Below are 17,020 nucleotides of genomic sequence, written 5' to 3'. Positions count from 1 at the left end.
TGCGAAGAAATTATCTATTTTTAAAACACGATTTAAATATATTAAATTACCGAAACTGGGCAACAGTAAATTTAGTAAAGTAATGTAAATTCGTACGTTTCTTTTGTCGACGACAAATGTAGCCAACAACTGTTGCAGTATTCTAGCCAGTACATTTCACAAAAAGTAGTTAAAGATTACGTTACGCTTTCACGAGTTACTCCAATTTATAATCTCGCGCAAACTGTAGGACACATATGTTGAAGTTCTGCGGTGAAAAGCGTGTAACCGAGGATAGGTCACGCTCCGGGCGTGCGTTTTTATAGACTGTGTTTAAAACGTAGCGATTGATAAGAAACGAACGAATTTCTAGACTTATATTTTCTATCCAAACGGGTCGTAAACGTTAGAATTTGAGAGTCGTCGATCTTGACGAGCAGAGTGGAAATATTTTACTCGTTATTGAACTTCGATCGATAGTTGGTTAGACACAAATAATTTACCTTTCGTCGTTCTATACGTCTTTAACGACGATCGGAGTCGTCCCTCGAAGAAACAGTTCGTACGGAATAAATTCCGCAGCTTCGACATTTCGATAAACGGTGACCACATTTTTGATTATACCTCGATTTTCGTTTCACCCGGTACAGTTGTAATAATAACTCTTCTCTCGGAAAACATCGAAGTCGATCCGCGATTTGACACAACGCAGTTTTGCATGGAAAACAGGAGAAACGAAAAAAAAAAAGGAAAACCAATACCGTGTTCCAAAACTGAATCCAGCTAAGCAAATACGCCGACTGCGCCGATAAAGACGTCCGAAGGATGAAACAATATTTAGAAGCGTGCAGGGGACGAGGGCGGGTATCCCGGGCGCGACAACAATCGATGTTTTGACAATTGGCGGGAACCGTATAAAACCATTGAGCCAGCGGTCGTCCGGCATCAATCTTGCGAAGTGCCCCCGAAGATGAAGATTCCAGCGATTCTCGCGACATTCCTCCTTGTCTGGGGTCTGGCGGACGCAGGCGGCAAAGGCGAGGAGGTCAAAGGACGCCGGATCCAGGTTCGCAAACGGATCCCCGAGACTCGGGAATGGAAACCGGAGCCTCAGGAATGGAAACCAGAGCCCCAGAAATGGGAACCAGAGCCCCAGAAATGGGACACGTCCTCCCAGGAATGGGGCACGTCCTCCCAGGAATGGGACACGTCCTCCCAGGAGTGGGACACGTCCTCCAAGAAATGGGAACCAGAGCCCCAGAAATGGGAACCAGAGCCCCAGAAATGGGAGCCGGCGCCAAAAAAATGGGAACCAGAGCCCGAGGAATGGAAACCAGAGCCCCAGGAATGGAAACCGGAGCCCCAGGAATGGAAACCGGAGCCTCAGGAATGGAAACCGGAGCCCCAGGAATGGAAACCGGAGCCACCGAAGAAACAGCAGCCTGAGGAATGGTCGGACATAAGCGTGAAATCCAAAGGGTGGTCGGAGCCGGTCAAGCAGTCAACGGGCTGGGAGGCGGACACCAAAGGATGGGATTCTCACGGCAAAGGTGTATCGATCGCAGCGGTCAAGCTCGGAACGGGAGCGGCCGAAACCGCGGCATCCGAGGCCGAGGCCATAGCCGGAAGTCTCGGTTCGGAGCAGACGGCAGCCGATGCGCAGATAGTGGCCGCGGATCAGGCTCGTGCCGCAGCCGATTCCGCGATAGAGGCTAGCGCAGCCGCGAACGATGCCGCATCCGCTGTGATAGCCGCGGCGAACGCCGAGGCCAGAGCCGCGGAGGCGTCAGCTGCCGCGTTGCAAGCATCCAGGGCCGAGGCGCAAGCCGCCTCCGATGCCGAAGCTGCGGTGGGCAGAGCGAAGGCGGCCTCGGGACGAGCGGAAGTTCTATCGAGGAACGCGGCAGCCGCGAACCTTAGAGCGGCCTTGCAATCGGAGGAAGCGAACGAACTCGCCCAAGCTGAAGCCGCAGCCGCGGCCGAAGCCGAGGCGAAAGCGAACGCGGCGGCCAAGGCGGCCCGGATAGCCCTGGAGATCGCGAACGCGGCCGTCGAGGCAGAGGAAGAAGCGGTCGCGGCCGCCCAGGAAGCAGCGAAACTTCGGGCCCTCGCCGAGACCGCGGCAGCCCGCGCGGCCGCCGTCACTGCCATCGCGAAGGCGGAGGAGGAGGCATCCGCTCAGGTGGAGAACAACGCCGGCGTGGTACAGGCAGCGGCCTCCGCTTCCCTCGAAACGCAGGCGGTCGCGGCGGAGGCTGCTGCGACAGCGGAAGCAGGTGCTGAGAGCGGCGCGTCCCATGGAGAGATCAGAGTACCTCTCTTGAAAAATAAGCGTAAATCCAGGCTGGAGAAGTCACATTCGTTGAAAAACGTGGAAACCGGCTGGAAGTAACCGGTTCCGACCGAGCGGGACGATGCAGTCGGGGCCAGTTCGTAGAGACATGTACACGGTTTCGAACCAACAAGTATCCTAGAATAAAATGAGTCAGTTTATTAACCAGAAGATGATAATAGAACCGATTTGCGTACGGACCAAATTTGTAAGGATCAGATTAAACTCTTGTGGCAGATGAACGTGCGTTCACCTTTCTTTACTCGTACCTTTCTCTTCGCCCTACCCCCGTGCGCTCGTGTCGTCTCCGCGCTGAGACGAAAGGTACACACCGCCCGCCTGCCCCGCGAGCTAAACGTTTAACGCTTTCGGTTGCGCTGTCGCTTTGCTCGGATATTTTTATTGTTTTTTTTCTTTTTTTTTTTACACCGTAACGACTACTCGCGGTCGGAAACAGCCTCACCGGACGGATCGTAGAGGCTAGTTCCTCGAATACAATTCCTTACCCTCCATCCACTCTCACCCACCCACTCCCACCCGGCCGCATGAAATCGGCGTACACACGGTTCGCGCTGGTACCGTGTGGGTATTTTACAACTCGGACGACCGAGTGAAAGCGGAAAAAATGAACACGATCGACAACCTCAACCTTTCGGTTCACTTGTCCATCCTGGAGCGACCGCGTTGATCATTTTCTTTTTTCTTTTTTTTGTTCCGTCGAGGTGTACTCACGATCGAAGAAAATAAAGAAACGATTTCGGTTCGACCACCTTTGATCTTAACGTTCCAGACCGTTATTTATAAGTATACAGTCGAGTATTTTGCGATAGCAATTACAGACAGCAATTAAAAGCGACGAAAACAATTCGTATCGTCGAAATGTTTTATTTGACTTCGTTTTACGATATACAGAGAGTTCAACGTTCTCTCGTTTCTTGAACGAGCATCTTCCCAGGAGATGAACGACTACCTAGCATTTCGACGCATGCGCGGAGACATTTCACCATCCATATTGCGATTCTTTCGATACTCCCTGATACATCTCGAATTCTTCGAAATCCTTGGACAGTTTTACGTCGAAGTGTTTCGACACTTTCGTAACATTATCGTTATCCAGTGAATGTTTAGCACCTACTTTTTCATTGAAAAATGATTGCACCACAAAACTCGCTACAGACGTTGCGTTAGTTCTTGTCCGAAAAGGGTTCATCCCTTTTCTCCCCTCGAAGGTCGATCTTCTTTCCGAAGCTACGATCGAGTCCATGGTGTCGACCGGTCACGAATTCTCGAGTCTCCGTTACGACATTACCGATATTTGTGCTCGAAACGAGTCCCTCGTAACGAGTTTGAACTTTATTCGCGCGAGCGAGTGCCGGGAGCAGACGCTGCGCACGCAGCACGGTGTACAAAGTTAAACGCGCGACGATTCGCGGCGACGTTACACGGAGATGCCTCGTAATTATTCCAACCTGGCGAAAATTCGTGGAAAGTTAAAACCTCGAGGAAGAGAGCGTGACCGTTTAGGCGCACGCTAAAAACGACATACACGCCGACGACGGAGTTTAACGCTCGAAATACCACGAACTTGCTCCGTACCGATGATTCAGAAGGTTACAGTCGCTTCGCTCGGGACAAGGATGCCAGTGGGCAACTTTCCCTTTCCTCTTCGCTTTCCTATCGCATGATTTTACCGCACGATCGCGCCCGATAATCTCATCTCGCTAATTAGGTTCCAGACTAATAGAATCGAGAGTGCATCACGATTGTTGAAAATTAGACGGTCTCTAGGAGCGTGTTTCGTTTACACCGAGAAGACGAGAAAGAGTCACGCGGGACTTGAACACCGAAAGCTGTCTTCGAAACTTACGGTCGTTTCTCGAAAATATTCCGAACGTTCGTTAATGTTCGATTTTTCAAATAATACATTCCTTTCCGCCTTACGCAATCCGTGTTTGACTTGACCGTCTATCACAATCCGCACTGTTAACCATTACGACAAACACAAGGGACGTGCTAACGAGACTCCCGTATAACCAACCTCACCCGGATGTTCTTGCAAAAGTATTTCCGACTAGAAACAAGTAACGTTTCCAGGTAAACGTTCGTATGACCCTTTTCTGGGTGAAGTCGATAAGAACTAAAGTATATCTGTAGGTCTTATCTCTGTATCTTTCGTATATTTCGTTTAATCGGTCGATCTTCATTGTGTGCGCAACTCTGGTGCAACGAAAACGCATTGTTGTTATTATTATACAATCATACCGAACCGCACCATTGAAATTTCGTGAAAATTCGATCACAATCGCCGGTTGTATGGAGGAACTCGTTTACGCAACGGTTATTAACCGTAAGGCGTCCGATCTTAATTCCTTCCTGGCTTGTTGCTTCGAATCACCCGGAAAAGACTCTCTACGGGCGTTATTGTTAACCGTGCCGGTCCAATTGGTGTTTTTGCGCGACACACCGGTGCCGCCGTTAACCGTATGCAGAACGTTAATTGGAGAGAGATACTTCAACTCGTGGAAATAGCGAAAGTTAGTTGCAAACAGTGGCCCAACCAGGCACGAGCCATCGCGCGACGAAACTTCGGTATTAACCCTACGAGCAGCCGCGTGCATCCTAATTGACGGTAATTAGGCTCGCGATACGCTTTTACAAGCTTCCGTAATCGTTTGCCACGGTTTCGCGTTCGAAGCGAGGCGACTGGGTTTTGCACCGTTCTTCGTTGAGATTTCAGTTGTTCTTGTCGCGAATACGTCACGCGCGGGATAAAATATGACAAAACGAGGAACGAAAGGGAAAACGAGTTCGCCCAGGCTCTCTTCCTTGTGCAATACGCCTCGAGCCGTAAACACGAACGTCGTCGATCGCCTTTGTTCGCTGGTCGCGAAGCGGGGGATAAATCGTAATAAATGTACGCGGTGTGCACCACGCGATCGTGGAAAACCTTGGGCGATGCGCTTACGGCAAGATTACATCGTACCGATTCGAAATCGATTTAGTTCTATGTACCGTGTGAATACATTCGATCCTATCGAGGAATGGAGGGAAAGAAAAAAGAAAAAAAAAAGGAGACTGCGAACCGAATCGATAACCCACTTCGTCATCGCGGACGAACGGAATGCATCGATCGTGTATCCGATTCGATTTGCATATTTCGATGGTACGGGTATGTACATACGCGACGCGCGTTATGTACCGATGAAGTGTAACTGTACGGTGCATACATATCGTACATACCGCGCGAGAGTGCTCGCGAGTGCGCGCGAGTGCGCGCGAGTGGCCGACGCGGAGCTCGACGATCGAGCTTCGAACGCGAACGATACTTTGGTGACTGTTGGTAACTGGTGGTTCAAGAGGTGAGAGACCATAATGTCTGGTGGGGACAACAGGACCCCGCCCCGTGAACAGCTATAAAATGCCGGTACGAGAATCGGTCCCAACCAGTCTTAATCGGTACACGAAGGCACTTTTTTTCCTTCCTTCTTCGATAGGCTTGGTTTTGCTATCCTCCCTCTCCGCATCATCCCGAGACCATGAAGCTCGTCCCGATCTTGTTGCTTGTCGTCGCGGTCGTCTTCGCCGCCGAAGAGAAGAAAGAGGAGGAACGTCCTAAAACATTTAGAAGGCTCATACCTGCCGACGTTCTTCGCGGTGAGTCTCTATTCCCAAAATTCTATCAATCTCTGTTCAAATCTTGTCGTCGATACCCCCTTTGTCGGTACACTGTCACGCGATTTTACATAGCACGATGTGTCTCCTCTGGGTCGGAAATTTTCTAAGAAATCGATCACCCATTTTTAACAATTTTAACGTGGACGACTTCGATGCAAAACACACCCTGCGTGCGGATTACCTTCTCGTGTATTGGATACATAGACGAACCAAACGCTCATAGGTGTTTACAGCACACCTGTGTAGCCAAAGGGTCGATCATGTTCCCAGAAATATTTCGAAATCCTACGAAACACAATTTTCGAAATCTTACCCCACCTTTCGTGCGTTCCAAACATTTTCGTGGATCGACACGCTTTCAATTTCACAAGATTCGTACCATCCGCGATTATCTTTCAAACGGAAACGCTCAAAATTGCCAGAATCATAATACACTTTCGTGTACGTTTTTAGTTCCACTACGAAGAGAAATAATCGAACGTAACGATGCCAAGTATAGTTTCAGGAAGAGTTACTTATTTACGTAACGCAAAATTACGAAAAATTTAATACAATTCTAGAAATATGAATATGTAAGTACACAGAGGTTGGAAAATATTTACTTACGTTATTTTTCGCGAAAACCTTGTGTAACTTTTGTACAACAGTCGCTGAAGAATATTGAATCGTCGAATAGGTGTTTGTTCGTTCTTTTCATCAAAGATTCGGTTGTTGAACAGCAAAATACAAAAAAACTCTCCAAGGAGTTAAATTTGTAATAAATCTGTTTCCGTAATAGGTGTATAAATCTCTTGTGGTCAAATCGGACGGAACGAACGAAATATTATAGTAATTTGTAACGTTATAAAAAAATGTTACGATAGAAGAAGCTTACGCGATGTAGAGTAGCCAATTTCTAAGAACAAGTTCCACGAAACCTGGTACAATGTTCCACATCTATGTGGATCTACATTCGCATAATATTGCACCCTGTTGCGCGGCTAAGAAACGAAACGATTGTGTCCTCGATGTGGAGCGTATCGGAGCAATCGCTGCTCTTCTCTCTGTGCAACATCATGGGTGATTTTTCGTTGCAACTATCGTTCTGAACCGTACCGTGACGCGGTAGAATACTGACCGCGAAATGAACACGTGTGCGCGAGAATAAATATTATTGAAAACTCCGAGTGACTGACGCGCCGTTAATAAATTAAGGACTCTCCCACGTTACAAAAGAAGAAGAAGAAGAAAAAAAAAAAGAGCGTAATTTCGAACCGGTTAGACTCGTTCGAGACCGAGTTGTACTTCCCGTTTTCTGTTTCCCGCTTTCTTCTTCCATGTAGCGTGCGCCCTTCGCGCCTAATTTGCATCCGACAACGGTGGTGATCGCTCCACCGGTGAAATCTCCATTCGCGTGAAACATCCACGAGTGAAGCGGTAGTTTCGTTGCCTTCGAGAGAATCGTGCGTGCACAAGTGTTCCGAAAGTAGGACGATTTTTATCACTACGGACTCCGTCGCTCGTAGATGTTCAGCTTTCTTGGAACGACGAGTCATCGCGCGGTGAAACCGTTCGAAGAGGCTAGAATCGATTCGTCACCGTTCCGAGTACTCGTTAGATCGATTTTCCAAATTCGCGAAACGTTCGAAGAAAGGACCGTTGAAATCAACGGTTCTCGAGAATTGTTTCCGCGTGAACCGCAGAGTTGAGTACACATGGTACCGGGCGCCGAGAGTATTATCGTCTTTTGAATTTTTTTGTTTTTTTTTTTCGTTACTGCAAAGTCTGTGTTTCGTGTTGGATATCTATCCGGGACGACTCTATTTGTTTCTATTTTTCTTGTACGTAATTCTATCGATTTTCTGACAGCGCAAATTCCGGTGCATCAGTCAGCAACGTGGGCGAACGTGTCGGAAACATTAGTCGAGTTTGCATCAATTTCTTCGGACATTCTGCCTGGTTGTTGTTTTCCATTCACAATTTAAAGGAGAGCCTTGAAACGAGACTCTTTTCATCCTACCATTGTGCGCTTTCGTTCGTGGTCTCGTCGTGTTATTTACCGAACCGAGACCGCTTCTAGCGATCAAGTACAGAACAAACGGGCGCGTTCTTCTTCTTCTTCCTTTTTCGCTGAAAGGAACGCCGATTGTTCCCGGCGACAGGCGTGTCCCTCTATATATAAGATTCTGATTCACCGTTACGTACAATTTAGGCTGACAACACGCCCCGCGGATAAATAGAAAACGGTACTCGCCGTCAAGATCACCGTGAACCCCGTGAAAGTTTCGTGTCGTAACTCTCGTGTTCTTCTTATCCATATCTCGCAACCCGATTCACTTTGTTTTCTCGGACGATCCTTCTTTATACGGCACGCCCTGCACCGGTGTATTTATACACGTAACGTCAACTACTCAAGATAAATTACCTTTTGTGCGATGCGTAACCTGGAATTGATCGCGTTACCAGGCCTTGGAACAGCGTCTTTTGTCGATGGTCGAGGTCGAGATCGTTACGAATTAGTGTCGATTGCTTGTGAAAGAAATTCTTCGTTACGAATCTAACGACGACCGTAAATTTCTTTAGTCGTTTTAATTACCGCACACCTGGCCCCGTAACCTGTTGTAAATTCAGATCATAACACAAAGTTCGGTACACCAAATCGTGAACACAAGAACGTAAAGTCAAAATAAAAAAAAAATGTACAATAATACAACTTACATTTTCGCGACTCCAAAACTGAAAAACCTAAAGGTAAACAGCCAAACCTTTGACCGTGTAACAGACAACCTTTCGGCACCAGTACAATGACAGTCCTTAAAACTAACGTCAAATTACAATACAAAGTTTAATTCAACCCTTTGCACTCGAAGCTTTTCTGCTACCAGAAACTAGTACCTCGATGAAATCCTTCAAGTCGTTTTCGTTCCAACATTTCATATACATATGTTTACATCTTACGAGAAAGGAGTAATTGAATTTCAAACCACGGTGGTTTTCCGAATTGGAGAGAAGTGCACCGAGTTAAGTGGCGATCGAGGATCGCCTCTCGAGTGGAAAGGGTTAATACACAGGGATCTCACGTCCCTGTGGATTCAGTAGTATAATAAATTGTAAACAGAAGAATATAAAGTAAAAAATATATAAGAAATATACAATAATACAACTTAGTATAGACGTATCGTATACCTTTCACGGCTCTAGACTTGAAACTGAAAAACCCAAAGAAAAATAACTAAACCTTTGACCGTGTAACGACCCTTCGACACTGATTTGTTCAAAAGCAGTCGTCGGAACTAACGTTAACCATTGGCTGACCACGTCCGACACACCCGAACATCATCGTTGCGTTCGTTCCAACAAAATGATTATAGGAAGAGAGAATTAATCGATGCACCTTATCTCGCGGAAATCTCGGACGAACTCGCGTTGCATAGTTATTACGTTGCAAGGTATCGTTGGTTTTGTCCCAGGCAATTATCAATGGTCGTTCGTTCCATTATTCCTCGACGCTGGTCGTCGTAGCGAATTAATTAACAAACGTTCTTTGAGAGTGTCCTTGTCGATTCTGGTTCGGACGGTATCACGCGGATCAAGCTCCAGGCACCGTGGCCCAGATACTCCGTATATTTCGCTTCGGACCTAGATTCCAATGAATAATCGAATTGCTCACGATCGGTTGCCTCAGGCCCGAACACGGTGTTACGCACGTTTATACAACAGGTAAATACGTTGTCGCGTGTCCCGGGCGTTGCTCAGACACTGAGGACACGCTATTTATACGCACTCGGAATAAGGATATCGACGATGAGATCGCGTTACGAAATTTTGAACAGAAGACACGACTATGGATCGCTGCTTTTGCAACTAGCCGACCGTTTGCTCCTGTTGCGTATGCAAAGGGATACCTTTGGGATTGTTCGAAACTGGTATCGAGTATTAATATTAGAACTTCTTAAAAAATGAAACGTGGAACGATGACACCTTCGAATCTTCGGATGTTAGAAAAAAGAAAAAATTGGGTGAATCGAAAACTTCTTGCTCGACGAAGGATCGATTCGAAACTTATTGTTCGCATCAGAACAATGAGTGATTGTACGCATCAGAGCAATTTGAAAAGAATTTTCATAAATGTATTTATCCGTGAATTGGTAACTGGATTTAACGGGATACGATACGGAAATTATAATCGAACGAAATTTAGTTACCGAGATTGATGAAACTTATTAAGTACCCTTGTGTTTCTAAGTACGGAGGACTCTGTGCGAAGCAACTCGGATAGATATGAGAAATAATATCAAATCTTTGGTTGTTACCATCACTTTCGAAAATGTATCACTTATGAATTGGTAGTTAGATTTATCGTATAAGAAATCGAACGAAACTTAAATAATTATCGAGGTTAACGGTATTTGATATTTTCAAGGAAGGAGTGTGTTCGGTCGAGGTGGTTCAATTTTGAAATCACCGGTCGAACCGTGAAACAGTGTCTCCGTTTTGTTCGAAGTTAAGTTTGTCAGTCACGAACGGTTTCGGTGTACCCGTTTCGAAACAGGATGATTGCAGAAAGTAGAACCCTGGGCTGGGTCGTTGGCGAAGAAAGTGTGGCCCCAAATGAAAATTCGCGACGGAAGATGATTGCACGTTCCTGTTGGTAAATTTCCAAAGCGAATCGTTTAACCTTAGATTATTGTGTCCCGTCTCGTGCAATTCGCGATTGCACGTTACGCTCGCGGCTACTTTATCTCTCGCTAATTCGACGTAACAGAAGTCTACAAATGGGACACGCACGACCACATCGCGATAAATAACACGTTATTACCAGCGAAATATCAGACATTTATCGAAACGACAGTCCGTGGATTTGTTAATCGGATAGATAAACGACGAGAAGCATAATCACCCCTCATCACGATCCCCTACTTAATTAATCCTTCAAGTGGAAACGATACCGTCCGAGTCCTCACTGCCAAATTCAACTTCGACGTCTTTTTTTATAAAAAATAAAAATACGATAGAAACTGAAATACTCCTCGAACGGAATTGCGGTAAAATTGCACAGCCCGAACTCCGTGGATGCATCGCGATAAATGTTCGCATCCGGATACGTAATCACGAGACGTCGTTAGATTTTAATTTCCAATATCGATTGTTACGATCTCACGATGGGCACGCATCGCTCGTTCCTAACCGTGTGTCGCAACTATTATTTCTGCCGTGTCGATAAACTTTCGCTTCCCAGGTGAAAAGACACTCGAGGATGATATTTACGACGCTCGAAAGTGAATCTTAGACAAATCTGGAAGGTGAGTTTTGCATTTTAAATTCAACGCGGAAAGTTCGCTTTTAGCGAAAAAAAAAAAGAAGGAAGAAAGAAAAATGAAGCGAACGCACGCGTAATGTAACACCTATCTATCGACATGAAAGCTGACCCTTGCGAGCAGACGAATCTTAACATCGGTGAAAGTCTAGAAGACCGCTATAAATCATGTTCCACCGTTTCCTGGAACGGTTTTCTTCCCAATTATTCAGTAACGTTCTTTTCGTTGGCGTTACGATTAATTTACGATCGTACACAACACGTGTTTTTTGCACAACAACAATCACCGTTGAAATAAATCGAGCTATCAGATAGAGCGTACACGAATTTAATAGATTACCGTATCAATTTCGAAGTCGCTGCCTTTTACCGCATTATCGTCGAATTAGGTTTTCTTGCCGGGGCAATTTTACAATGTTATTAGTGAAATTACTCGACGAAACGGGAACTCGTGTGTACGTCCCTTTCTCTTTTCGAGAGGCTGGTTTCGCGGCGTAACAGCGAGTACAATGCTCTCCGAACTCGGTTTACGGTTTTTGCAATTTAATTAGATATCGATTGCGTTTGATCGCGTGATTCTTTCGTGGTGGAAAAAAAAAAGAAAAAGAACGAACGCACTCTCGATGGGAGAGAAAGTGAAACCGTTTGCTCGTACACTCGCTTTCGCAGTATTTGAATTATTGTACTTTGCAAGTATAATGTACGTGTGTATAAGAAACGAAGATCGCGTTCTATCGACAATGTTAGACCGTTCGGCGCTCAAAGTATGCTCGCTTCGAAAGAGAATGGTCTTGGTCTTGAGAATTCTCGGATCGATGATCGTTTCGAGTGTTCACGTTTGGTTATCCGTGGCGAAGTTTCTCGAGCTACTTTCTTGCGATCCAGATGTCCCCGCGAGAACCGGTGCACGTCACATGAAATACATTCGGTGGCATTGAGAAAACGGTAACATATACGTCTTGAATAAATTATGTTCGTAGAACGAGGTGAGCAATGGTCAAACGTATGGTTGCTCTTCCCTTCTTGGTATTCTCCGCTCCTCTTATTCTCTACCGTTTTTCCATCTTCGTCCATTGTGTAGCAAGAAAACATGCACTTACGTACGCTGGTAACAGTCTAACGACCTCTTTTCTAAGTACAAATTTTCTAAGTCTAAAGACCTCTTTTCTAAGAGCAATTGATCTGTCGTCAACGAAACACCGTGCTTTTAAGTAATATTTTTTTTATCAAATTTCTAAGCTTCAAAGTAGCGAATACTTTAGTATTTCGATTTAAGTAAACAACTCTTCGATCGGTAAGCGTTTCGACTGACAGTGATCCTCTGGTGGCTTTAACCGGTATATTTTTATCGACTAGCTACGAATATCTTCTCGAGAGATAAAGTTACTCGAATCGGTGAATCCTGAAGGAAAGAAGGGAAAGAAAAATATAGTTGTACAATTATATTCGGTTAAAGTTCGCGTGTATAGTTGCATAAGAAGTAACCCGGTGTGACAGTGAAAGTGTTTCTCCTTGAAGTTTCCACCTGCAAATCACCGCCAATGAAACTTCTCTGACGTTTCTATAATACATTAGGACGTGTCACGGTAGAATTCCTTTTTCTCTCGCGTCTCTCTATGGATACTTTAGAAGGCACAACACGCTCGTTAAAACAGTTTAGGTGCAATCCCGGTGTACGTGTGCGCATTAGAAAGTAACGACACCTTTCACGAGTGTGCGGATAACTATGTGGATAATGCACTCGTCCGCGGACGATGCACTTAAGTGACGCTCTATCGAAGAAAATGCAATCTGCACGAGCTGTTAGTCATCTGGAATTGGATTTTAGATTTGCGCCATCGCGATGGCAGGTGAAAATCTACCGGCAATTCACCTGGAATGACATTTCATGAACAGTTATCAATCTTGTAGACGTTATTAATCTTATATTCGTTGAACATTTACGTCTCTTTTTCGAACGAAATGTATTACGTATCGTATCGTATGTACGTATATAAGTACCTTGTATTTCGTAATGCTCGAAACATACGTTTCTGTTGTCTTAGGATTATTACTGTTGTTTGTTTTAAGACAAAGACTCCGATTGTAGATTAGAATTTGGTTACAGAATTTTTCCCTACTTTGTACATAAATGTTATATAATAATATATAATATTCAAAATATTGTCAAAAATATATGCTTGTATCGGAAGAGGGCAAACTTTCAAGGTTGAAACGTTGCGAGTATAACTCTATTCGCATGTAATCGACAACAATTAAAGAAAGGCTTAATTCAACGAGCAAAAAATAAAAATTTGTTCGTACGGTTCTTTTACAACATTTTACGAAGAGAATACTTATTGCGCAATAGCATTACTTATCTAGTCGATATACTTAGTGTATATTTGCTTATCTCGAGTTTCCCGATCCTTAAATATTCGATTCTGGTTTTCGAGATCTTCCGGGTAGAAGATATCCGTTTGTTCTAACGATCCAACCAAAGGATATCGATACCTTTCTCTAGAAAGAAAGGCTCCGCTCGGTGGTGCTACGTTTTATTGCATAAAATACCATTATATTACGTAATAATATCTAGTGTTCCAGTTAATGCAATGTATCAATCCGATACCTCCTTTACGTAATATATTTTACATAATTCATAATACAGGTATAACACTTTGCGAAATGTGAACGAGTTTACTAGAAGCGATGAATCCACGTACTTACAATACTATCCTGTTGTTACAATAGTATTTTTCAAACGATTATTCTACAATAACAACTACAAATTATCACAAAACAACAATCGTTGGGATACAACGAGAAAAAATCGTTTAGGCAACCGAGATATTGGAATCAAGTAAATCGGATGAACTTTATTCGTAAGGAATGTAAATATCCCAGATAGTAAATATTCAGTTGTGTTGTTTTTCTCTCTTCGGATCACTTGAGAAGAGATCTTTGAGTGATTGATCCCCATACGAGCCCCCAAATAACTGTTGTCCTCGTGCGGTATATTAAAGTATATTTAATGATATTATATATTACAATGATACAAGTATTAAACGTAGTGTTGGTGATTGGTTTCGCTTTCTACTAAGGTAGATCGACCGCGTATTAAACTAAGCTAACCGTCTTTATACCTTCGGCACGCGTCTTGATCGTCTTTGTTGCTTAAGTCTTACACCGGCCTTTCGTCTTAGTACGTCTTTTAATTGTCTCGTCTTATCGTCTTCGTTGTACTGTCCGCGACACACTCCTCGGACATACTCTCGTCGTCATACTTTGTCATACTGTCCCATACTGCGTGATACCATCTTACTGTGTAATACCGTCTTACTGTGTCTTAACGTTCTTCTCACGCTCTATATAGTCATTCCCATTCATTCTCTTTCATTCCAATCCTCAGTCTCTCTCACTTGAGACATTCGGTCACGTTCGGCCATCCTAATCGTTCGTCTTTCCCAAACACTCTTCACTTTCTCCGAACCACATGTATTTCCTTTCATCCCCATGCGTTCTCACGCTCGGTCGTCGCGGAAGACCCCCTGTAAAGGATACTCGTGCCTTCCAGGAAAGCTAGCGGACCGATCGGGGCCAAATGTTTAGTTTAACTCAAGTCCGACCGCGCGCGTTATCTTGTTTAGGCCTACGCTCGAAGCAGGCCTAAGCGGACGCCGAAAATCCGATACTACAGTTGTTCGGAAAATCATTTCGTTTTCCAAAATGGAGAATATAGAATTTAATAAAATGTTTATACACTGTAAAAAAATCGTGTTTCATTTTCACCAAAAAGAAACCATATGACTTTCCGAACAACCCAATATAATAATGGTATTAAAATTTCTCCAATCTGTGTCGTGTTCGGACTCATTTTCATCAAGAGAACCTGACCAATCCGTTGACATCGTTACCATAAAGATAAAGCGAAATATGTAGAAATTGAAATTTATCTAATTGGATAATATTCTTGGTATAATCTATACCACTGTCTTTGTTCATAGAATTGGATCACGATCAGCTCGAAACACTGAGTAGAGAACTGATGAGGATGGGTCATTGAAATTTAGCTAATGTTACCTTAAACGCTATCGTACAGTTAGATAAATAAACTGCACACCTGTAAATGAAATCGAATTTGTGTTATCAGTCGCGTAAGAAAAATCCCTCCTCCTCCATCGATGATACGATAACAACGTAAGAAAGAGAAAACAAAGAGACATGTACGAATGTTTCGTTACAGATTTCCCCGGTGTGTGCTTCGCTGCTACTAAATGCCAAACCATAGAACCAACGAAAACATGGGATCTGACGCCTTTCTGTGGTCGTTCGACCTGCGTGCTGGATGCTGACTCTGGCCGTCTGTTCGAGCTCGTCGAGGATTGCGGACCTATGCCGAAAGCCAACCCAAAATGCAAACTTTCGGACAAGACCATGAAAACTGCCGCGTTCCCCGAATGCTGTCCGAAATTCGATTGCGAGGAGGGAGCGAAACTCGAATACCCGGACATACCAACATTAGCGCCGCCCACGAAAATCATAGAGGCCGAGAAATCGTCGGAAGCGACTCCGGCGAAAGCTTAATTCCGTTCGCGAGATGTGACCTCTACGAACCCAACCGAACAAACCGAAAATATTCGTTTTCTTTTTCTTTTTTTTTTTCACGTAAGATCGCGATCTCGATTCACAAAGATTTTCTCGTATTACCGTACCGGCGACCTTATTCCTCATACTTGGTACACATCGTGCGATCTAAACGACAGTATTTCGTTCCTCTTTTTGTTTCAATTTTACAATATTTACGAATACTTTAAAAACGACGGAAACCGAAGAGTACTGATCAACCGATCCGTCGAGTGTTTAAATTTGAAGAGAGTACAAGATTGAAAGAAATTATTTGAATCGATTGGAAAAAATCGTAATGGTTGCGGAATATTTTAAAAAATAATTTACAAAGTAGAAAGAAAGGATGATGGTAACTGTAGGAGAGAAATGTATAATTATCGATGAAGAAAACGCCACGTTTTAACGTTGCGCATTGTTTCATCGCGAGGAGGTCACATCACAATTTCTTATTACCCTTCAACGTGATTCGACTTCACACGAGATTAAAATTATGTTGTATATAATTTATAGATTTTCATTTCTACGATCGATACGAATTTCTGCAAAAAGAAACATAAAAGCGTAAGTGTAACGATAATATTAGCGTTAATGTTAGCGATTTGGCGTCATCTTACAGCATCGTGTTTATCCAGTCTCCTAGTCCCGGAAATGAGATTAGATGCTATCCCCCTGTTTTTAATTTCACCTGCAACAATTGCCCAATAAAGAACTAATTTTCTTCTTTTTTTTTTCTAGAAGTAGACAGTTCTGCGTATGTAATGTAAAAACATGTATGATTGTAATTATATGTGATTAAATTAATACTTATTTAATTTAATATTCGTTTTGTTGGTACCTTCTCTCCCGGGTTTTCCATACTAGTGATTTAACCTATATACAAATTTGTTATAATATTGGACACGATTTATATTGGTTGAAATATATAGATTATATTTTTAAACATAAATGTAACATTTTTTGTAAATTTTTTTATAATTCCTAAAGTGAAAGCATCCGAGGGATAAATTATATTCAAAATGATATTGTAATTCGTGAAATACATATATACACTAATAAAAAGGATTCTAGTTGAGAAATCTTGAGAAATATTTAAAACTAAACGTAAATTATAACGAATCAATTGTCAACCTTAC

General features: G+C 43.7%; 2 protein-coding genes across 2 annotated transcripts; both read left to right on the top strand.

The window, feature by feature from the left end:
• The first annotated feature begins 949 nt into the window (after nucleotides 1-949).
• Nucleotides 950-2,371, top strand: LOC143144933 (uncharacterized). Its single transcript, XM_076307814.1, has one exon. It carries the CDS (start codon nucleotides 950-952, stop codon nucleotides 2,369-2,371), a length of 1,422 nt encoding a protein of 473 aa, XP_076163929.1.
• Nucleotides 2,372-5,768: 3,397 nt separating this feature from the next.
• Nucleotides 5,769-16,698, top strand: LOC143144342 (uncharacterized). The gene is made up of 2 exons (XM_076306657.1): nucleotides 5,769-5,965; nucleotides 15,505-16,698. The coding sequence occupies exons 1-2, from the start codon at nucleotides 5,848-5,850 to the stop codon at nucleotides 15,843-15,845; spliced, it is 459 nt and encodes a 152-aa protein (XP_076162772.1). The 5' UTR covers nucleotides 5,769-5,847; the 3' UTR covers nucleotides 15,846-16,698.
• The last annotated feature ends 322 nt before the right edge of the window (nucleotides 16,699-17,020 follow it).

Source organism: Ptiloglossa arizonensis, chromosome 3, assembly GCF_051014685.1.
Source record: "Ptiloglossa arizonensis isolate GNS036 chromosome 3, iyPtiAriz1_principal, whole genome shotgun sequence".
NCBI lineage: Eukaryota > Metazoa > Arthropoda > Insecta > Hymenoptera > Colletidae > Ptiloglossa > Ptiloglossa arizonensis.
The sequence above is the reverse complement of the archived record's forward strand: the minus strand, read 5'-3'. Positions and strand labels throughout refer to the sequence as shown.